Below are 22,576 nucleotides of genomic sequence, written 5' to 3'. Positions count from 1 at the left end.
AAAAAAGGTCCTAATTTGTTCATAAAAGGCATGATATCCTTCTCCTCAGAAACCAAATGAACCCAATTAACCCAAATGACCTATTCTCATTTGTAACTGGCATTCAGCTGATGATGAGGCTGGATTCAGAACAATGTCAACTTTTTATTCTAAATAAATAAAAATAAACCGAGGAAAGTTAAATTAGTAAACAGCAAATGGTACATCGAAATGAATTAAATGTGTCTTTTACACACCCGTCCACTAGGGGGCAGAATCGTACTAGCCACCTATAGAGCCTGACGGGCTTCCGTGGTTTCACACGTGTGTTTTGTTGAACTTTGAACTAGAAGCCGGAAGCTGAGGCCTGTAGTGTTGTGCCGAGCGAATTTGTATGAGAATGTTTGGGATAGCCTGATCGTGCAAGTGATGATGGATTTTTTTTTATGTGTGATTAGTTCTAGTAAATGCCTTTTTAGCGCTGAAAAACGTAAACAGTAGAAGAAAAGCTGTCATTGATATTAACGCGTTGCACTCGTTAGCCGAGATTTAAGAAGGCAGACAGTCCTAGCGACATAGGAGGCGAACCCTGCTTGAAAGGAGACGCCATTCTGCAGGGCAATTCCGGTATTAATGTTTAAAACTCTTGTTGGACGCTATTATGTTATGAAGATGGATTGTCTGAGTTTCGTGACAGGACGATAAGAAGCAGGGTAGACGTACTGTCAGCGCCGTACATTCTCTGAGTGACAGTGGCTGCTGTCAAAGCGCAGATTGACTCGTTAGACTGCTGATATTCATATTCAGCTTTTTAAAGGGGGAAAGGATGGCCACCGATTTGCAAGCCAAATATACAAAGCTGGCTCAGGAGTACTCAAAGGTGAGCATACGTTTAGTATATACTTTAACATTTAGTTTACGAGCTAATTTACCGGTGTGGAGAGTATAGGATCAGTCGGGTGACTTGATATCTCTCTGTATAGAGCTAACATTCATTACCACTTCATGTTAACTGATGATGTTTTATTTACTTCAACGTTTTAACGGTGCCGTGAAATCATTTTGGTTAAGCGCTGTAATGAAAGCACCGAGCATGAATGGAAACTTCCTTATTTACTGGCTCACTCTTCAGACTGCATTAATGAAGTTATGCATAGAAGTGCAGGATATACATCACTTTCGCAGAGTAAATAAGAACCAAGTGATGGAAGATTTAAGAATTGTGGCTGTTTTTAAGAGCTTTTTTACTTGGTGGATATGCGCGCTTTGATAAATGTTTCCCCAACCCAATTAGGTAGGTCTTATTTAAATAACATTTTAGTTCGCGTCTTGGTTATATCTGTTTACATACATGTCTTAATAGTATTGTAAATATAACAATTGGAATCTAAATTCGGGCGATAGTCAGGATTAGGCTTTTTTTAGGCAGTTAATCAGTAGTAGAGGTGCGTGAAATGTGCAAGTCCAGCCCTAACTAAAGTGATATTGATTTTTTTCTGTTCAGATGAAGTTTATTGCCTGGCCCTAGTGCTCAGGCAGTAGCATTGTGTTATATGTATGTAGTATGCCTGGAGACTCAGGACATGCAGGTCAGGGTGATGGAATGCCTGCAGTCACACATGTGTACAGTTTCTGAGCTCAGTGGGTTACAGAGTGCTAGGACTCTTTAGGACAGGGCAGAGCAGCACAGAAAAGCTGCAGTTCATCCATTTAATCAGAACGTTTTAAAATTTAAGTAGACAGTCTACATTCCTTCACTTGTCCACCAGAAGACTGTTTTACAGTCTTATATGAATAGCGTGACTGGTGAGGTTGTCACTCAGGAGGCCTACTGTTGCTGTTTTAGAAAAGCAACACCAGAGTCTAGTCAAGCCCATGTTTGAACCTTAGTAAACCATTAGGTCTAAACATACATTAGAGTCTCTTGTAATTTATCTCATTTAGTGAATCCGATCACGAAAGTTTTACGGATCTGTTGTTCATTTTATGAAATACAGTGCTGCTTTTCTGCTACAGTAATTTTACCTTTGCCTTGTTACTTGTTAAAAAGTTAACAAGTAACGGCTTAGTTAATGAGCTAATGCAAATGAGGCCTCGATAGTGTTTCTTGAACAGCTAGAGGAATGTGCATCATCTGCAAAAGACAATGAAGTTTACGGTGTTAGGCAGTTTAGCAGACTTACACTTTTAAATGGTTAAGAAATAAATTGTAGGAAAACAATTGAAATGTCTAAATCTGCCCATATACACTGAGCCATTTGTTTGAGTGCAGCCTTATGTAGTGTCGCAAGTAAAAGTCTATTCAATGAAAAGAAACAACATTTTGGCTGTGGAGCCTTCTTCGGGTGGGTTTCTTTTCTTCTCTTTTCAGTATGGAATAAACCTTTACTTGTTTCTTTGCAGCCTACACATGCTGACATAGCTATCTGCTTGAACTACTCATGTCATGCCTGTGTGTATGTGTGCCTGGGATTCACTGTAGTTTTGTTTCCTCCAGCTCCGTGCACAGAACCAGGTGTTGAAGAAGGCAGTGGTGGATGAGCAGGCCAACTCGAGCTCTTTCAAGGTAGGCGATAACATCACCACTCTTGGCCTGCCACCCTTGTTACAGAAGGGTCCATGGCTTTACAATGGCAGCCAATGGCAGCCTCTGCAGGAGTACTCGGTATTGCTCTGGGGTGCATTACTGCTCTTTTGTAGCTTAACTCTGTTTTTTGTTTCTCTCCCGGATGACGGATCACAGATCTGAGGACTTCAGTTTTTCTTTCATGCTGTCCATGTTAACTGGTGCCTCTCAAATCCCCCTTGTGCATGTGTGCGTATCCTGCGATTGACTGAAATCCTGTCCAGAGTTCAACCCTGCCATGTGTACTGTGCCTCTTAGGTTAGGCTGCATCACATTGTGGATAGTGAGGAGACAGTATTGTTTCCCTTGTGTGTCACTCGCAGGAGCAGCTGAAGCAGAGAGAGCAGAGCCTACGCAAGGTGGAGCAGGAGATGGACAGCCTGTCCTTCAGAAACCAGCAGCTGGCCAAGCGCGTGGAGCTGCTGCAGGAAGAGCTGGCGAACAGCGAGGCGCGGGGCAAGAAGAGTAAGGTAGAGCTGCATCCCCCTGGGGGAAGGGTTTGAGGGCAGTGTGGCCGCCCAGTGTACACACCGCAGTCCTGGGCAGAGTACTGGGAGAGTACAGTGCAGCTTACATTAGGTGCTCTAGGCTGAAAAATGTTCAAATTAATCTAGGCCCGCGAGGAAGCATATGATAAAACATATGTTTGTATAGATGTGTGTAAAAAGAAGTACAACCATTCAAGATGTGAAGGCTGTTCTGTACCGAGTCATTCTCATAAGATATTCATACGTCAAATGAGTGATATTTTCCTTCTTTTCTCACATGTAAAATTGCTTATTTTTTTCTTTTAAAAAATCCACCCAATTTGGAGGTAAGACTTGAGACTCAGCTGTCCTGCAGTGAATCCTATGCCTGAAACTTGACTGAGTTTCTGACATACCTCTAACGTGCCCTTCTGCTGTGCTGTTTCTCCATTGATATAGTTTTGTAATCCCAGTTTTACTCTCGTGATACTCTGTTGTGTGCTGCTGTTTGCATTAGATAGATGCATATCTCAGATGTCATACATACTCTCAAACTGGTGACATCTGATCGACGAAGGTCTTTTTCTAAGCATGCCAATCAAGCCCATTGCCTTTCTGAGGCACTCCGGTGCCCGAGCAGGTGGTTTTCACAGGTCTTTAGTTCTTAGTGCTACAAAAGAGCACAACTGACCAGCTCAAGGAGCAACAGGATTAGCTTGCAGTTACATGTGGGCTAGTATAATAACTGTCTTCTGAATTTTGACTTTACTTCACTGATTTACTTGAACCAGGCAGATTTAGTTTTTCAGGTGTATTGGTAACTGCAAACAAAAGGAATTATTCTTTTAAGCTGAAGTTAAATTTTCCTTTTTCTTACTGCTGTAATTAAGGCAGAGCTGTTCTCTAGTTTTCTTTTAAAGTTTTAGTAGTAGTTTTCTAAATTGACTAGAGTACTTCACTGCAGGATTCTGGGCTTTGTTAACCAAGAATATAGTCACAGTATGATATTAGCAGTATGGAATTTGATCAATTTTGTCAGAGAATCACTATAGTTAGCTCTCACAGCCTCTCAGGCTTGTAGTACTAATAATAAGGATTTCTTCTGCGATGGTTTTCCACAGCTTTGGGGCATAGCAAAAAAAGAAAAGCCTTACTACCCATAGAGTGTACACTTGTTCTTATCTCTTAAGTAGAAACCTTACAAACTTGTACAACCCTTAGAGTTTGTGTAATGTGAACATTATTATCTGTATCGTGGCATGTTTTAAAATAAATATTTATGTAGATTTGCAAGAGATGTAGCTGTCTCTTTATAAACCGGAAAGTCTGCAGAATACAGTCCTTTGCCTGAGTTAAGAATTATTTCCCACAGAATGTTTTTCTGTAGATGCCCGTTCAATAGAGAAAGCATATGGATTGTCCTAAATTACATTATATTGCTTTATATTTTATGACCAAATAAAAGTGGAATTTGGGGGATTGCGGTTGTAGTCTGAGTGAGTGCAGAATGGAGCAGTCCTGCTGGGCTGCACCAGGCTGTTTCTATGCAGCTGCAGTCATTAATGTATTAATGTAGAGCTGTTATGGCCTCAGAGAAAGGAGATTCCAAATGTAAATGAACTGTGAGCAGACTCTTACACTTCCCTTACCAATCACTACACCCGTGCACGAGTAGGTGTAATTCTACTTATTTATTACATTACATGAAATAGTACTATTTGCTGTGATTTTGTTTAATTAAGTAGAAAGTTTTTATAGTAATGCTTTATTCGAATTTTTGTATTTGATATCTTTTGTTACTGTCTGTGATATTAAAGATGAAAATATCAACATTTATAATGGATAAATTGATTATAAGTAAGAGCGCTTCTGGGATAACGCACCGATTTTCTTATTGTTTTCGGCGTCCTGGGGAACACGTTCCAGCAGCTGGAGCTTTCCTGACCCCCGGTGGCTCATTGTCCGTCTGGTTGCTAGTTTGGTGTGGTGGGGCCTGGGTGTGAAATCGCTCTTTCTGTCCGTCTGCTCCCTGCCAGCAGAAGACTGGGGACTCTCCCTCCCAGCATGCCCTGCAGCACCCCAGCGTGTTCGACGAGGACCTGCAGAAGAAGATCGAAGAGAACGAGCGGCTGCACATCCAGGTGAGCGCCGCGCCCGCTGGGGGGGAGCTGCCGGCAGGGCGCGGGAGTGAGCCGCGGCCTCTCTGTGTTGCAGTTCTTTGAGGCGGACGAGCAGCACCGGCACAGGGAAGCCCAGCTGAGGGAGCAGCTGGAGGTCCTGGAGCGGGATGCGGCGCAGCACCAGGCGGTTGTGGACGGACTGACGCAGAAGTACATGGAGACTATCGAGAAGCTGCAGAACGACAAGGCCAAGCTGGAAGTTAGTCCTGCGGACACACACAAAAAAACACCTGCTGTTTTCTCAACTTTCCCAAGAGACTAGGGCTAGGGCTGGGAATTCAGCTGGCCTGCCTGAACCATTAGGAGTCGACTGAAGGCAGTAAATATGGATCTAGGATCCACTTTCCTATTAATACATGAATCAATGAGTCGCAGTAAAGCAGTAATTACACCACTGACACACCCTTTGTCTGTCACCCTTCCATCTGTGCGTTACCACTCAGATGGGATCCTGGATTAAATGTATGTTCTGGATTAAGGTATTAGGAGGTGCATTCTGAGCACCTCAGCATTATGTAACTTTTCTTCTGTCTTGGGAACATTTTTCAACTAATAGTGACTGAAAAGGATTAGATGATTCTTCTTATTTTTTAAAAAATTATTACAGGTAAAATCCCAGACCTTGGAAAGAGAGGCAAAGGAATGCAGACTCCGAACTGAAGAATGGTAAACAAAACGCATTTTTCTTTTCTTTTTTTTTTCCCAGAACAGAAGACAAGACAATCACAGGATGGGAAAGTTATAATCTGTTACAATATAATGTGGAATTGTGTACTGCAGTGGAGCAATAGTGCTGGAAATCCTGTGGAACAGTTTTTTTTAGTAGTTTCATTAAACATCTAGCAGTTGCATGGAGCAGGTGTTGGTAGAGTTGCTAAAGTGCTGCAGGTGTCTCAGCTTTGTAGTGAGATCAGAACATGTCAGGACCTCTTGAGTGTTACTAGACCTGATGAGAGATTTATTGCAGCCTAGTTTAATAGCAAAAAAAAAAGATCAATGTATTTGAATAAAGTTTGGGTTTCAACAGATTTAGAAGGAGACTGAAAGCTCTTGATCTTAAAATAGAACAGCTTATTCCTCCCGTGCAGGGAGTTTGGAAAGTCAGTATTCTAGGCTATTTTACTACAGTGGAAAGACTCCTGTCATTGAAATACTACTGAAATGTGAATTGTTCCTAAAGTGAGTTTACATGTTGATACAAAGGGTCTGCCTACACTGTGCTGTCTCTGCCAACAGCCAGCAGCAGCTGAGGAAGTTCCAGACTGAGCTGAGCAGTCAGCTGGAGCACACCACCAACATCATTAAGGAAAAAGTGCCCTTCAATGACACTAGTGAGTAACATTTGCACACAGCTACACTGCTCAGCTTTTTGTTTTCTAATGTAGCAAATTTTGATTTTCATAAAGAGAGAGTAAAAGATAAGAGTAAAAATATATCTCTGACATTATTAGAGTGGAAGACATGTTTTTGTAATTCTGTTTTTGTTTAATGAAAAGGTAATGCCTTCTGGTATCAGACACATACACAGTGTCAAACTGTAGCTGTATTGGGTGGGTTGATACAGTAACTTTACCTTCCATTAACGAAAGGGGCTGTGGGTTACTGCATAGGAACCAAAATTATATTGGTAGACCTTGTTGAGCAACGTGTCTATAAATAAGAAGCCAGCTTTCCGGATGTAATAAAAGTGAATTGACATAAGATGCTGATGTCCTTATTTCTGCATCACTTATCCGAACACTTAATGTACATTGTTCTTTTAGAATTCAGAATTTGATCAGTGCTTTGTCTGTTTTCCAAAACAGAGATTTGATTTCCAAACTCTTCAACATTTTGTGTTGATTTCAACTACATACACAACTACATACACATACAGCATTTATATCTAAGTACGGCCCTTCAATCATCTCTTGCAGTTTGAATTAGTAATAATTAAGTTGAAAATAAAATGCATCTTACAGATGTATTTGTAGGGCAGGATTCTCTTTTGGTTGGGTGATTCTTTTTAAACAGTCATTGACAAGGTTATTGAAAATATTTTTTTAAATATTCCTGATTTTGGAATGACGTTATTTTTCCTTTTGTCTTTGCCCAAGGGCATGCCCACTATAACACATTGAACGTTCCCCCTCACAATCGAAGACATCAGGTAAGCAGCCTGCTTTCATTTCCTGCTTGGTAATGGTTGTAGTTTTTTCATAATGACTTCAGTGTTCTCCCCACACTTAATTTATATTTATGTGTGCGACCATAAAATGTGTTCTGGGAAAACTTCTGATGTAGCAGTAGTACTTTGTACTAAAAAGTGCTAAATGCCACCTTTTTATTTCTTGGAGTGAATAAGGAATTGCTAGTTACTCTAAATTAAAAGCAAATTTAGTTCCAGCTATGGTTTAGTTTTATTTCTCTTCTCTGTGGTTGGGTTTATTTGATTAGTCAGATGGTTTCACAATTTAGAGAATTGCCATGTGTCGGAAGGCAGCTGTTATCGTGAGGTCAAGAAAATCCGCTCTGTGAAGTGTATGCATGAAGGTGTGGCTTAACTATGTGTCAAAGCAGAGAAAAGACTGTAGTGTATTGGAGGGTTGGGGAAGTTGCTACTGTAAATGACTAAGGACAACACATTTCTCTAGACATGAAAAAGTAAGTTGTATAAATTGTTAAAGTAACCATGCACTTAATTCAAAGTAAAATAAGCTGCATCATTAAAACTGTGGAAACACAATGCAGTTGTGCTTAAATGTAATGTTTCAAAGTAGTTGTGTAATGAGAGCTCACCGTAGCATGGACTTTAGTTCCAATTTGAAAGAAAAGGAATATACATTAAACGTTAAATATTTACATTGTACATATGCTCTGAGTACCAAAAACAAGCAGTTTTTGAAACGTTGTAATTAACTTTAATTTAATAAATTTAAACGCCAGAAACATAATGCAATAATGCTCAGTTTACTATCCCGAACAAGATGTTTAATATTATAAGAACATGCTGTTGCATGAACTACAATACGAATTCAGAAGTCATACACATTCTTAAATGTAACACAAAGAGTATTTTTGTCATGCTCAGAATCTCATTTTCTTTTTTTAACTGAGGGATGGGTTGTGAACTCTCTAAAATAATAGCAATTTAATAAATGGTGTTTTACATCACCACTGCATGTTCACCGTGTGTGTTAATATAAGTACATGTACTATATATTTAGTAATGCACTGTTTGTTCCTTGCCATTGATTGAATCCTATCTCCCAAGCTTATTGGAGCTCTTGAACCACACTGTGCTTCTTCAGACAGCAGTGGATTCTCCATTGCAAGAAAGCTGATCTTCCTTTATTCTAGGCAGTCTAATTGTACTTTAAATGTATTTGTGTGTGTATGTCACTTTATGTCCTTGAGATGGCTTTTATAGACAAAGAGGGATTTGAATTGCACAGATTTCTTTCCCAATTCAATTTGTAAATTAAAACAATTTTATTCTTTTCATTTTTGTCCTTAAACCCACTAACACAGCGCTGGTGGAATATTATGTTTTAACAATACCTAGTAGGTGTTTCCACAGGGATTTTATGATGAACACGCCTGATTCTTGACTGAGCAAGAGCTCATTTGCATCTTTGATGTCAGTCAAAATACATATCTGAAGGCTGCGCTGATGATACTTATTTGGCACATTGGCAGTGTGACATAATAACAGGTGTTTTAAAACAGTTATTATAGATGGAACCCGTAAGTTCTAAACAGCAATGTAGGCTACCATATTTTTTTTTATTTTCAGGGTAGTTGCTGTATCATTTAAATACAGAAAAAAACATGGGCCATCAAAGTCCCCCAGTACATTGGTGTGACTTGTAACAGTGTCTGATAAGGGGCATGGTTTTTGTTACGGCTATTTTGTGATGGCTTAGCATATTAAAGATTGGATTTAAATCAGCTTCAGTGTCGTGGTTAAAGCCAGTGCTATCTGCAGTAGCTGTGTCTAGTGCAGGTATCAGCCAGAAGAGCCCTGTGCTGACTGCCTTTGCCCTCTCCTCTCTCCAGCTGAAGGCTCAGGATGTGGCTGGCCAGGCACTGGGATTTGTCCAGGACCTTGTGGCTGCGTTGCTCAATTTCCACACTTACACTGAGCAGAGGGTCCACATCTACCCCCGGGACTCAGCTATTGAGCCCATTTCACCACTCAACCAGAAGGCAAGTGGGTCCGGGGCTGAACAGGGAGAATCCCTGCTGAGCGTGGTTTTGGGATACCGAGTACAACTGAAATGTTTCCATGCATGTAGATGTATGTAGTTAAATCACTTGGAAATAGTGAAAAATACATGTACAAGTTACACAAGGTGTTCCTTTGAAGCATTGTCTTCTGTAGTCTGAAATATCTTGATGAATGTTGTATCTGAAACACTTTTTTTTGCCTTACCTTTCTGAAGTGCCTTTTTTTTTTGCCTTTTTTGAAGTTCTGAATCCGTAAAGATATGCATTGACCATGTATAAAATTCTGGTCCTCGGCCAAAATAAAAACTTGCATGTTTTCTCTGCTTTGTTAAAATTTCTGCTTTCAATGGAGCTCCTGACAAAGCTGCCTGTGGTTTCTTTGGCAGTTCTCTCAGTACCTGCATGAGAATGCAGGTTATGTGCGCCCCCTAGAGGACGGACTGCAGCAACTGTTCGAAAGCATCACAGAGGAGACCATCACCACGCTGGTATGTAACACTTCCCTGCTCTGTCACAGCCCTGTGTTCTCTCATGCTACATGTGGTTTATTGGAATGAATAACTGACAATGCAGTCTTATTTATTTTTAGGAAACAACTGTGAAACTTAAAGACTTTTCTGACCATTTCACCTCCTATACCCGATTTCTGCAGAAGATACTTCCATACCAGTTGAAAAGGTCTTTATGATTGCTTTTCTAAAAAGAAAGATTTCCGTGCTTAGAGTCTTCTATCACATTAGTTGTTTGTACTGTATTTTTTTTATTGCTCATTTCCGTTGTCTTTTAATAGGTCTTTATAAAAGACAGCTATGTAACTTATTGCTGTTCACATTTATTAAACGGCTCACCAGTAGGATGAGAGTAGTTTATCATTGAAAAGCAAGGACAGTGGACAGTGGACACTGCACATTTAGAAAGTAATTTTCTGTGTCTAGGCATTGTTTAGTTTCCCCTCATTTTACTGGACTATCAGAAAATGTAAAATGTTATTCAACTTTTTTCTACAAAGTTGTTTGATCACCTGTCTTCATACAGTTGTTGTTTGAGAATAATGTTATCAGAGCTAAATGCAATAAATCTTTAAAGATTGTTCATTGTTAGGAGGCTTCCTCAGCTGTGTGTGAGTTCCTGAACATGATGTTTTTTTTTTGTGTCTGTACAGTCTGGAGGAGGAGTGTGAATCTCCTCTTTGCACCTCCTCTCTAACATCGAAGAACAAGGAGCTGCAGGACGACATGAGAAAGATGACATCAGTCTTTGAAAAGCTGCAGAATTATATTAGTCTTCTGTCTTTACCAAGTGAGTGGCCAGCACTGTTGTTTCAAATAAGGAGAGCGGACTCTTCCACAGTGTCTGTTCTTTGGCAACATTTGTCTGTTACCATATCTTATCACTAGGGGACACTTCCTGCTCTGACACAGCTTAATGCAAGCATGGACAAGGTCACTAAAGGTGAATGCGTTGAAAGTAGTCCTCACATCCTTAGCAACAAGGGTTTTTAAATTACTAGAAGTTTCAGCATTGTTTTTACTAATGGAATGTGAAATTAGAGTGAATTGGGGTGGAGCGGTGGCTCTGTGGCTCAGGATCTTCGCCTGTGGCAGGAAGGTTGCTTGTTCGTATCTCTCCGCTGGCAGAGGAATCCTACTCCGTTGGGCCCCAGAGCAAGACCTTAACACCAACTGCTCCAGGGGCGCTGTACAATGGCTCACCCTGCGCTTTGACCCCAAGCGTCTCTCCCTGTCTGTGTGTCTCTTGGAGAGCAAGCTGGGGTATGCGAAAAGGCAAATTCCTAATTCAAGAAATTGTATATGGCTAATAAAGTGATCTTATCTTATCTCTCTCTTATCTTATAATTAATAGGGATCTTGCATATTATTCTGTTATGTTCTGCTTGCTAGTTGTCTGAGTGTTTGTGTAGACCAGAGTGTGGCCATATTACAACATGTACAGTGTGTTCACAGGTACAAAACCAGAGGCTCTCCCTCCAAGTAGCTTCAGTGCTGTGTTTACTCAGTTAGCTGCATGTCTCCATGGCCTGCAGGATGCAATGAAAGGTAAGTGTGCCCTCTCACATGGCAAAGGCAGAGATGCAAAGATGCACATTTCACTTTTTTTTTCACCCCATAGTCTGGATGTCTTCTCTAAATCATTCGTATGCTTTGTGGTAACAAAAATTGATAGTTCCCAAAAGAACAATGCAGAAGGACAAGCCTGCAGTTTCATTTCTTATTTTATTCTTGACATTAGAATGCTGAGGAGGTCATGACAATTAGTACAGTATGTTTAATTCAAAATGTATTTAAAAAAAACCACAAGCAACAAATAAATCACTCATTAGACTATAGTTCTGCCTGGCTGCAATGATCTACAGATGTGAAAAGTGTTTTTTTTACTTGCTGCAATAGGTATCTTGTTTAGCAGGGTGTTAATATGACAGTTTTGTTTTCTGTTGACTGGAAGCTGTCAGGGCACTTGGTCCATACCTTCTTTTTTTTGCCAGTAAGATTCCCTTCATCTTTTAACTTTATTTATTAAACCTAGTTACTTCAGATACTTGACATCTTGCGGTGTAGAGAAGTGTTTGCCAAGCTTGCCTTTTTAAGGGATCGAGTGGTATTCTTGGTAAACAAGCCAACAGCTTTGCTTAGGCCTGTGCTCCTGAGTAGCAAAGTTATAGCACAGTAGGATACATAATGAAGGCTGATAAGGATTATAACCATGCAGAATAACATTCCCTTATTAGGTTCTACTGAAATGCTTGGGAAGTGTTCTAAACTTATTTGTTTGAAGTGGCATCAAATACTGCCACTGCAGAACACGATTAATTATGTTTAGACGGAGATTAAAAAAGCAGAGGAGCCAAGACATACAGTTTAGAGTCTAATTTCCATATAAAATAAAATAAAAATACATTTTTAATAACATGCTTTTAAAGTATCCTTAGATGAACCTTGTGTGACAAGCAATTGATAAGGGGACCACAACTTCTTTTTTTTATTGAGGTGCTTGAGAGAGCACTGTGTGTGAGTTTCGTAGCTCTCTGTAACTCCTCAACTCCTCTCTCTCAGATGTTTCCAAGCACTACAGTCAGAAAGCCACTTTGGAACAGGATCTCCCAACTGTAACACAAAAACTCAGGACAACAAACGAATGCATCCTGTCCTCCCTCGGTTCCCTCACCAACAGCACAGGAAAGGTAACTGGAATAGGCTGTGCACAGTCCTGTGCAAGGAAGGTCTAAAGTCCAGGAATGTGTCAAAAACCAGTGACTTCAACAATGTACTGCCAACCCAATAGCTGAGCTATATTAACTGGAGTACTGTACTATGAACCAGTATCCTGCATCCAGTGTAGCTATCTCTCGATGTGCATGGGGATTATTAGGAGGCCATGATTGGTATAGGCCAGGGGGAAATTTGTCCAGGATGCCGGGGTAACACCACTACTTTTTTCATGAAACACCCAGGAATTTTTAATGACCACTGATAGTCAGGTCCTCGGTTTTATGTCTCATCTGAAGGATGGCACTCCCTACTGGCCCCACTAACACCTCTTCCAGCAGCAACCTTAGCTTTCCCAGGAGGTCTCCCATCCAGACAATGACCAGGCTCACACCTGCTGAGCTTCAGTGGGCTGCCAGTTGTGAGTTACAGGGTGATATACAGTAGCTGCAGGCCAGTTAATTCTATGTTTGTATATTTGAGCTGTACAAGTCAGTTCCCAATCACCTGCTCAGTGTATGAAATTAAGCATGCAAACGAGCACATTGTTATATTGAAGTACTGAACCTGCCGTTTTCCTTTTTGATTAATCATGATTTTGCGATAGAACTGTGCAAAAATGTAGTGTGTTAAAAAAGATAAACAATTTGAGTCTGAAAAGGAAGAGATTTTGAACTTCTCACTGTGCAGAAATATGGGCTGAGCGGTATAGTAGCTCTAGATAGAATTAATCTAGCTGAATTACTGTTTTCTTTCTCTATTTGCAACCAGATTGTGGCAGAAACAAAATGTGCTGTTTTTCTTTTGGTTTATTTAGATTGCCACATTTTTTAGCAACAACCTGGATTTCTTCACGGCCTCGGCAGGGTACGGGCCGAGGGGCGGCCTCGGGCTGCTGAACCCTCTCCAGGCAGAGTGCATGCTGCAGAACAAGAGGAGAGCTGCAGCCTACATCCTCAGGCTCAGGAAGGTCAGTCAGCCTGTCCGCCTGCATCCAAGCTGGGCTTCTGTTTAAAACAGTTAGAGCTCATTAGTTGGACTGGGGGTGTGTTAAGGCGAGATAAGACCTTCTTTACTAACCTACTTAGTGTTTCTGGCTTACAGCAAAGTGTTGGTATTAAATCGACTGAGGAAGTGTGACAAGTCTAAGTGCTGTGTCCCTAAGTGAATCTCATCTTTAGGTACACATTATCAGCAATAATTGAAGTACATAAGAATGTAAAAAGATATCCTGTCTTCTGCTGAATAACAGTTTATCCTTGACTCATTACCCCCCCCCTGTTGTTGTGTTTGTTCTGGGGCGCCAGCCAAGGCCAGAGTCTGTACCCTACTTGGAGGCACTGTCCAACCGCAGAGTGCTAACCAGCTCCACGGAGAGTCGGGAAGGCCTCACACAGCAGGTACCCCTTCTTGCTTCCCTTCATTGCTTCCTGCTCCTGCCAAGACATTTTCGGGGTACACCCAACCTACAGTAACTCCAGTGCTTGCTTCTCGTTTTCAAGTTGTGCAGTTGAGTCCCGACACACACCCAGCGTCCTGGATTTTACTTTCTCTCACTGATACTAAAAAGCTCCTGGCTAACCCTGAAAGAAAGAAAATGTATTTCTATCTCTTTTATTTCTCCTTCTGATATGAGCTTTGCATTAGATGTTTGTCTTTATACTACCAAATGTATTTGTAGGAGATTTGCTTTATGGTTGCTCTTGCCTCCTATGAAATCTGCCTGCAAGCTTCCATATTATGTACTATAACAAGAAAACTGAAACGTGCTGCTGGAGAATTCATCCCTCGTGTTGTAAGGCTACAGCTCCTAGGTGTTTGCTGACTGGTGGGGTGCTCCTGTCAGGTCCAGCAGAACCAGGAGAAGATCGCTCGGCTGGAGCAGGAGAAGGAGCACTGGCTTCTGGAGGCCCAGCTCAGCCGCATCAAACTGGAGAAGGAGACCCAGCGCATTGCTGACCTGGAGAGGCAGCTGAGCATGGCCCTAGCTGGACAGCCGCCCTCAGCTGCCCAGTCCAGCCCTGCTGCTCCCAGGCCTGGCCAGGAGGGGGCGGAGTCCGTGGAGTGTGACCCAAAGGAGCCTGTACCCACCACTAGCCTGGTTAGAGACGAATGCTGCCCTGCCTTCTGTCATCCTCAGCTTTTTATTGCTTTAATTTGGCGAGTCCTGACAACTTAACATGAGCAACCCAACACATAATGGGAATGTACAGATTTCTAAGAAAATGTTAGATCTTGACAGATGTACAAAGTTGAGCTAAACGATATTGATCTGTTTACTAGTAGAAAAGAGAAAGTTTTATGGTGTCGTAGGACATGTTCTCTAATCTAATCCAGAGTTCTGTAATAGGAAGATGAATAAAATAGCTTTAACTTTTCAGTAGCTCACTATCTTGTACGAAACTGCTGACTGACTAGAACCCCAATTCTATCGTGAAACAGTGAAAGCTAAGTAAGGGGAAAATGTGTAGTAATTTATTTTCTTACTTACAAACCATAAAGGAATGCTATAGTTTGTCAACTGGGGCTAGTAGTTCTTAAATTATAAAGTGAAGCAAGCAAATGCTAGTCTATAATTGATTGCTTGTTTTGTCATTTTTAATCTTGGAGCCATAACATAAAGTTTGTTTTTGTATTAAATCTTTACACCCTTTCTCCCCCTTATTTTTAGGTGGGCATGTTGACTACAACACAGATTAGTGAAGAAGTAAGTCAGTTTGTTAATAATTACTGCAACTAGACTTTTCTTCTTGTTGTTTTCCACTAGTCTAATGCTTATGTTAAAGGAGAAGCACCCAAAGTAAGCTCAGTAACAGGTAATAAATATTGTAATAAAACCAAATGATTTGGGGATTTGATAACCTGTAAAATGGTAAAAAGCATGCTTTCATTATTCTGTCAGTGTGATTTAGATTTCATAAATGTTTTCTCTCTTATCTGTGGATGCATACTTTTACTATGTTCACCTTGAAACAATAAAAACTTAGATTTTTTCAAATGTCTGTTTTCATCTAGGATTTTGCATCTACTATCATTACAGTTATTGTAGGTAGTTTTGTCTTTAGGAGAATACTAACTTATAGTTATTAATATCAAAATATTTTCTTAATCATCTGTTTAACTCTTGACAGGCACATTAAATCCTTTCTTAACCCACCCTGCTGGCAATGAATCTGACTTCTAATGTGATTGAGCTGACATAAGTCAAACAGCAGTGTGCTCTTCCTAATCACATGCCCGAAGGGATAAGCAGTGGGTTATGCAACAGATGTGTGTCAGCTTGCTTAGGTCATTCTTTATTCACTTGATTTTTTTTACATGGCTTATTCATGCCCTTTCTAACTCCTCATTAATAATGTTTTATTCACACCTGTTATCTAGTGTAATGACCCACAATGGTCAGTGTCAGGTGCATGTAAACATGAGGTGTTTTATGGTAGAGAATCATTGTGCATGTGAAGGTACATACAGTAGCATCAGGCAGCCAGGCTGGAACCTTGTGTTCTTGTTTCCGAGCAGTTTGATCTTATCCTGTATGATTCGGTGTCACATTGGGAACAAATCTATTTTAAATTGTTTAACAAAGCAAGTGCACTCAAACCCAGCTGTGATCATGTGCACTATCCAGTCACCCTGGGAGCTGTTTGGAAGGCTATACAATGTATGTGACTGACAAACACACCTCTGTACTTTGTATGCAGGCAGGTGACGAGCAATCCCGGGAGCAGCTCATCAAGAGTCACTACATGAGCCGCGTGGCTGATCTCACTGCGCAGCTGCAAGTGGCTGATAGCAAGGCTGTCCATTTCCATGCTGAGGTCAGTACTTAAGATCTTCACCCCCCTGTTCAGACTCAGATTCTTTCCTTAAGCCCCTCTCCAAGAGAAGAATGGAAAGTGGGGAAACCTGAGGATGTGCTGATGGGAAGAACATTGGGGATTGTACATCCAGATGTGTCATTGTGTTGTCAGTTCTCTTTAAAAGATCAGTTTTAATTGTCTCCAGAGTTTCACTGTAAGTTAGTAAGCAGGGGAAGGTTCAGTTTAGCATCTGCAGTATTCTGGGAAGGTCACTGTTCAGGCATCAGTACGTAAGGATTTATATATATATATTCATACCCGGAGAGTCTGTTGGCTTTGTTGCTGGGAAACACATGGTCTGTTTGTATGCATTGCATCACTGGAGTCATTGTTTGACTGTTTCTTACTCACTGTGTCGGAAATAGAAGTGATGCCAGATGGAAGTAAGGAAGGGATCACTAACTTTAGGCACTTCCCATGTGGAGAACAAATTCCTCAACACTATCTGAACTTTGCTTTGCCAACATTATGGATTTTTGTTGGAATATGGAGAATGTCTTGGAAGGAATTGAGGTTTGTACATCTCTCCTGTTTTTCCTTCACAGTGCCGAGCACTGGCTAAGCGACTGGCACTGGCTGAGAAATCTAGAGAAACGATGACAGAGGAGGTGAAAATGGCCAATCAGAATATCAGTCGTTTACAGGTATGGTGATAAAAATTGGCAAACATGAATCACAGAACATTACTGTAACAGTTATTTTTTATTTACATCATCTTTTGTGGTTCTGCATTTACACTGACAATGTTCCAAATGGCAAGAAGAGAATCTAGGTCTTATTTGCACTTTGAACAAATTGTAAACGCTCTATGAGTTAACTAAGGCCCTGTGGACAATGTGGAGTTGTGAGCTTTGTTGCACTGACCCAGTGTGACTAAACAGTGTGACAGACTGAATTTATAACCCGTGAAATAACAGCCACAGCAGGAATCCTTTTGAAACGAAAGATGATATTGTTGAATCAATGGTACTTTAAACCTGATACATTTAACCCAGCAAAAACAGTGACAAGCATAGGAAAGTTTTTAAAAAACATGAAACTTGATTTAACACCTTGGGAAAAAGCCTTATAAAAAATCTTCAAAAGGGGGAATTCTTCATTGCTTGTTGTGTGGGGTCCTCTGGGGCATGCCCTGTCCAACAAATGGGAAATATCTGGTCCTGCACTTCTATAACCTCTTGTGGCATTTATTTTTGTTAAAAGTCGGGTTTAAAAAAAAAGGTTCGCAGCTTAGAAGAGAAGATTTTGTGTTTGTTTTTCCAAAACTCCATAAAGTGGTATCTCGTCTTTTTGTTCTGTTAAAAAGGAGCTTGACAGGCATGCTGGGAAAGATGCCAGGAATGTCTCTTAGTGGGGAGATTAGAAGGTCAGAAATGCTGGCTTCATTCGGTTTCCGCATACCAATGTAACAGTAGACTTTCCTACTGTGTTTGAGCTCTGGAATACTTGTCCACATTACAAAGGGAAATTTTCTAAAATTTGCAAACCTGCTTCTTGATCTTTTCATACTCAAGCTGCCCTGCTCTGTTATAGCCCTCATGTATCCTCAGTTTTGTAAAAAAAAATAATGTAATGCTAGTATTATGAGAAAACAAATGTCAGTTAATTAAAAGAAGACCAGATGAGTTTGTTATGCTTCTGAATTAGCTAATGTGACATCAGATGTGTTATACTACAATATAATGAAAACAGAGGACAGCCTGTATTTCTCCGAATCATGGCATCTTTATACTGTTGCAAATAGTGACAGCAGTAAAAAGCTGGCACTCAGTTTGTGAACACTCTTGCAGGATGAGCTGACTACCACCAAGAGGAGCTATGAAGATCAGCTGAGCATGATGAGTGATCACTTGTGCAGCATGAATGAGACCCTGAGCAAACAGAGGGAGGAGATCGACACTCTAAAACTGGGAAGCAAGGTGCGTAGAGTGAAGCACAGGCACCCCTGAAAACACATCCAGAAAGAAGAGCTTGATGCGCCCCACTTCATTTCATACAGTGAATAAATGAAGTGTGTTATCAGCTTTACAGTACCAGGAGTACACTGAGATGTATTGAATTAATAGAGCCCTGTAACTAGGACTTGATTATCAACCCATGCTACTGTAAGGCTTTGGAACATTCAGCTCTGTTACTTTTTAAAAATAAATCTTCAATTATACATTATATTATACTATTGAAATAGTGAGACTTATTATTCTTTCTTATAAAGGTAAGAATATTAGAACAGTTACTAATGAGAAGAGGTTAGTCAGCCTGTCTAGCCCCTAGTAGTAGATAGTAACTAATTCATCAACGTTTTGTGGGGAACACTGAAGCTAGCTTTGTATTGCATCCTTTGTATAAATTCTGCTAATGTGGTATCTTCTGCCCATTATCTGTTTCTAATACTCCTAGCATTGAAATATAAGCACTTAATTAATTGGTCCTTTTTTTCCCCCTGTTGTTCTTCCTTTCTTTGCTACCCATGTAACTTCCTAGTGTTTTTTTTTAATTTAGTCCCCTTCCATTCTAGTTTAAATGTTTCTGGATTTCAATCTTTTGTGCTGAGACAACTGGTGCCCATGCCATTTAGATGTAATCTGTACAGATGGCCTTTGGCATGGAAAGATTGCCAGTTGACCAGAAAGCTGAAGCCTTCTTCTGCAAACCTTGTCCTCATTCATGTGCCGTGTTGATGGACTGACCTGTGGTTAATGTTTAGAGAAGTAACTGTTACTGAACTGTTGTATTAAATGCCTCTCAATAAGAGATATGTTTCAAATCCACCTTAAAGACATTCTTCTGTAAAAATGTGCTATTAGATAACTTGTCTGGTAATGACTGTAGTTTCATTGCTGTCTTCCTGTCTTGTTTATAAGTAGAAGCTTTAACTAAATGAGAAACAAAAGTGGAAATATAGTGATCCCTTGCCAGAAGTGCAGATGATAGCAGCAGTTCAGGAAAACAGATTGTTTTAGTCACTGGACTGGAAGTCCCTTTTATAACTCATGGAAGCTGACAGAGCTGTAGCACTCTACTGCCTGAAAGCATGAGGTATCAGGAAGCAAGCTGATGTGAAAAGCACCTGTTCAAACCCCAAGGAAGCAGTTAACCTTTTCTGTTTATACAAGGGCAGCTGGAAACAAGTGGTGTATTAAATCCAAAGATCAAAGTCTACAACATGTGGGAGCCAGTAGACACAGCACAGGTACAGGAGTGGTTTAGAATTCTGTGCATGGGTGAGGTCTTTTGGACAATTTGTGTAGACCCATGTTGGACTCTTTCTGTATGAAACCTGCTTGTTGCTGGGAGAGCAATTCAGGTTGGTCACTTTATCAAATTTGGGGAGGGAATGAAGCAAATGATGCCAAAATCAGAGAGATAATTTTGTATGCGTTTGAAGTGAGCTTTTATAAACTATCTCTTTTGATCTTGCCTTATCACACACCTCTAACTACATTCAAAGCTTCAAAGTAGTTTTTAGTTTCTTCATGATTGAAAGGCCTAAGGGGTGTTTTGTGGCAGGGGCAATACATTCTTTTAAATACCAAATGCAATACTATTATACAATGTAGGAAACTAAACATGTGTCTACGTCTACCCAAAAACACATATGTCTATTTTTGATATTTTTTATTCTAATCTTTTTGATGAAGCTGTTTCTAAAATATGTCCATCTCAAAGTTTCTTGAAATGCAAGGAGAAAATGTATACACATATTCTAAATATGAAAGGCTTTTACAAGGTATAAATAAGGGGAAGAAGTTAAATCCAAATGCATTCTACAATTAAATGTAGGTGTTTTTTTATTGATTCATTTTTAGTATAGTAATGTCTTTCTCCTCCTTTTTTCTAATTTTTATATTTTTCATATAGGCAAATTCCAAAAAGAACAAGAGTCGCTAGACGGTTCAAAGGCAGGCTGCACCTACAAACTGGAGCAGGGTGGAGGAGGTGGGGGACCAGCCTGCGCTGCAAGGTGGGGGATATTATGGTGTACCATCCCCTCCTCCTGCTGAGAGAACAGCACAGTGAGGAACTGTCTTGGAACCAGGGATCAAACTTCTTCAGTAACCGACACAAAGCAGAAGGGATTTGAGCAGAAAGCCAGGGTCCTGCCTTAGTAAACTGTTTCTATATATTTAGTCCCTTTTTGTTAAGTGCTTCCTTCCATCCAGGAAGCAGCTGTTATGATAGCGACTAAGGAAGAAGATACAGCTGTTTTGTTTTGGGAAAAACTGTTTTCCCAAGTATATCAGGAGTCTAGCACATGTTACAGTTGTTTATAGACCTGGAGGAAGCTAGATTTTCAGTCAACGAGGTGAATTCAGTGATGTGTGCTTTGCTACTGGGAGAAGCTTGCCCTGACTGTGAGAGTGGGTTTTGCCAGTGGGATGTAGCCACACACTGCGGAGCGCCAAAGCCTGGAAGAACTAGGTCAGCAGAGCCAAACTTACTGGGTCTCACTTTTAGACCACAAACAGTACATTGCATGTGGAGGAGATCTGCTTAGTCTGGGAAGTTAGCATGAAAGCTGAAAGGGATAAAATGTGTATGAAAAATATTTTAAGTGAGAAAGATAAAACAAAACAGTTACTGTTTTTATTATCATTAAATTCTTGAATAGCTTATCACTGTGGACATGGATTCAGTGGGATTACTAGCAAGTTATTTGAAGTCCAATAGTTTTGCCAGTTCTGGAAGAGGTTTTCTCCTTCATTTATGTAGGTGTAAAATTACCACAGTTTTTCACACTCAAGTTCTCTGTTGCACAGGGGGGTGTAGGAGTCTTGAGTTTCTGAATGGCTAGTAAAGGCTAATCCATCTTCTCCTTATTCTACATAAGGTTTGTTTTTATGAGATTAGATTTTAATCTAAACACTTTTATATGAGAAGCCCAGGGTGGAGAAGCCAGTGGTACAGTATGTCACAACTTGAAGACTACAAAGATGAAGTCTTAAGGCCCACAAAACCGAAACAAATGTCTCAGACAACAGAGCTGTGTTATAAGTTAAACTGCCCAGAATTAAATATTATAAATTGCTATAACTTAGAACTCTGAGACTTGCTCAGAAAATGTTTAGCTTTTATACATGTATTTGGACATTTTACAATTACAGTTTTACAATTAAAGAAGTTCTGCAGTGAGCCTGGCGGGCAGTTGTAACCTTCTGACACATTTATATCCTCTTTTCCTTTTTTTATCACTAAGTAGCAAGACCAAAACGCAAGTTGCCTTTCACATACTTTAAAAGGGATGCACTCTTATTCTTTTCTGAATTTCGGTATAGATGGATTCATTCTTGAACTTAAGGCCATAGCTTTTGAAGGTGGTTGCTTCATGATGAAAATCCATTTTAATCAAATATTAAACCATTTGGTCACAGAAGGAGGAGCAGTTTCCTGTGTGATGACCATTTCTGTTTAGATATTGCCTCCCCTTGCTCAGTAGCCCTATCCTGTCCATAGTCAGCTATTCCTCTGCACTACTCTGAGAAGAGTTTGGAACAAAACTGCACACTTAGCAAGCCCAATAACGGCTCTGAGTCTGACATGTTCTTAAATAATACATTTAAATTACTCTCATAACATCTCGAGAATGTTGGGAATACCTGTTGGGAATTATTCACTGTAACAGTATATGTGTAAAACATTATATGGACTGACTCGTGTTTGCCATAGAAATTGTACACCATAGGAATTAGCATTGGATGTGAAGACTTATCATACACTCCACTCCTGATGAAAGTAACTATTCATTGTTCTGTGCACTTTTTTTAAAAAAAGAGTTGATTTTTAATTTTGTAATGTGAAAAAGATTAAAAGGTTGAATGTTTGTTCTGTTGAGTTTATGAGCATTGTATTTTATGTAGTCTGAATGCAGTTATGTTTATCTACCAAAAAGCCAAACGTCTAGAGAGTTCTGTGTTTTAGACATTACAATGTCTTTAGTCAGTGAAAGGTTTTACTTTGGCAGTCATGTCAATTGTGTCCATTCAGTGAGTCATTACGTATGTAATTGGTATAAATAAAATGATCTTAAATGGTA

General features: G+C 40.1%; 1 protein-coding gene across 4 annotated transcripts; it reads left to right on the top strand.

Moving 5' to 3' along the window:
* The first annotated feature begins 325 nt into the window (after positions 1 to 325).
* On the top strand, positions 326 to 22,576 carry ppp1r21 (protein phosphatase 1, regulatory subunit 21). 4 transcript variants are annotated; one of them, XM_015363250.2, is made up of 22 exons: positions 326 to 859; positions 2,477 to 2,545; positions 2,929 to 3,075; positions 5,112 to 5,213; positions 5,287 to 5,451; positions 5,860 to 5,918; positions 6,489 to 6,583; positions 7,349 to 7,401; positions 9,291 to 9,440; positions 9,848 to 9,949; positions 10,051 to 10,139; positions 10,624 to 10,760; positions 11,426 to 11,518; positions 12,533 to 12,660; positions 13,503 to 13,655; positions 13,993 to 14,085; positions 14,532 to 14,786; positions 15,357 to 15,392; positions 16,387 to 16,503; positions 17,091 to 17,189; positions 18,336 to 18,464; positions 20,404 to 22,576. In XM_015363250.2, exons 1-22 carry the CDS (start codon positions 806 to 808, stop codon positions 20,431 to 20,433), a joined length of 2,355 nt encoding a protein of 784 aa, XP_015218736.2. In that variant the 5' UTR covers positions 326 to 805; the 3' UTR covers positions 20,434 to 22,576. The 4 variants fall into 4 exon arrangements, with proteins under 4 accessions (XP_015218736.2, XP_015218734.2, XP_015218735.2 ...); XM_015363248.2 differs by having other exon boundaries at positions 6,456 to 6,583; XM_015363249.2 differs by having other exon boundaries at positions 5,109 to 5,213.

The sequence above is a fragment of the Lepisosteus oculatus genome, chromosome 17, assembly GCF_040954835.1.
Source record: "Lepisosteus oculatus isolate fLepOcu1 chromosome 17, fLepOcu1.hap2, whole genome shotgun sequence".
NCBI classification, from domain to species: Eukaryota; Metazoa; Chordata; class Actinopteri; order Semionotiformes; family Lepisosteidae; genus Lepisosteus; species Lepisosteus oculatus.
The sequence above is the reverse complement of the archived record's forward strand: the minus strand, read 5'-3'. Positions and strand labels throughout refer to the sequence as shown.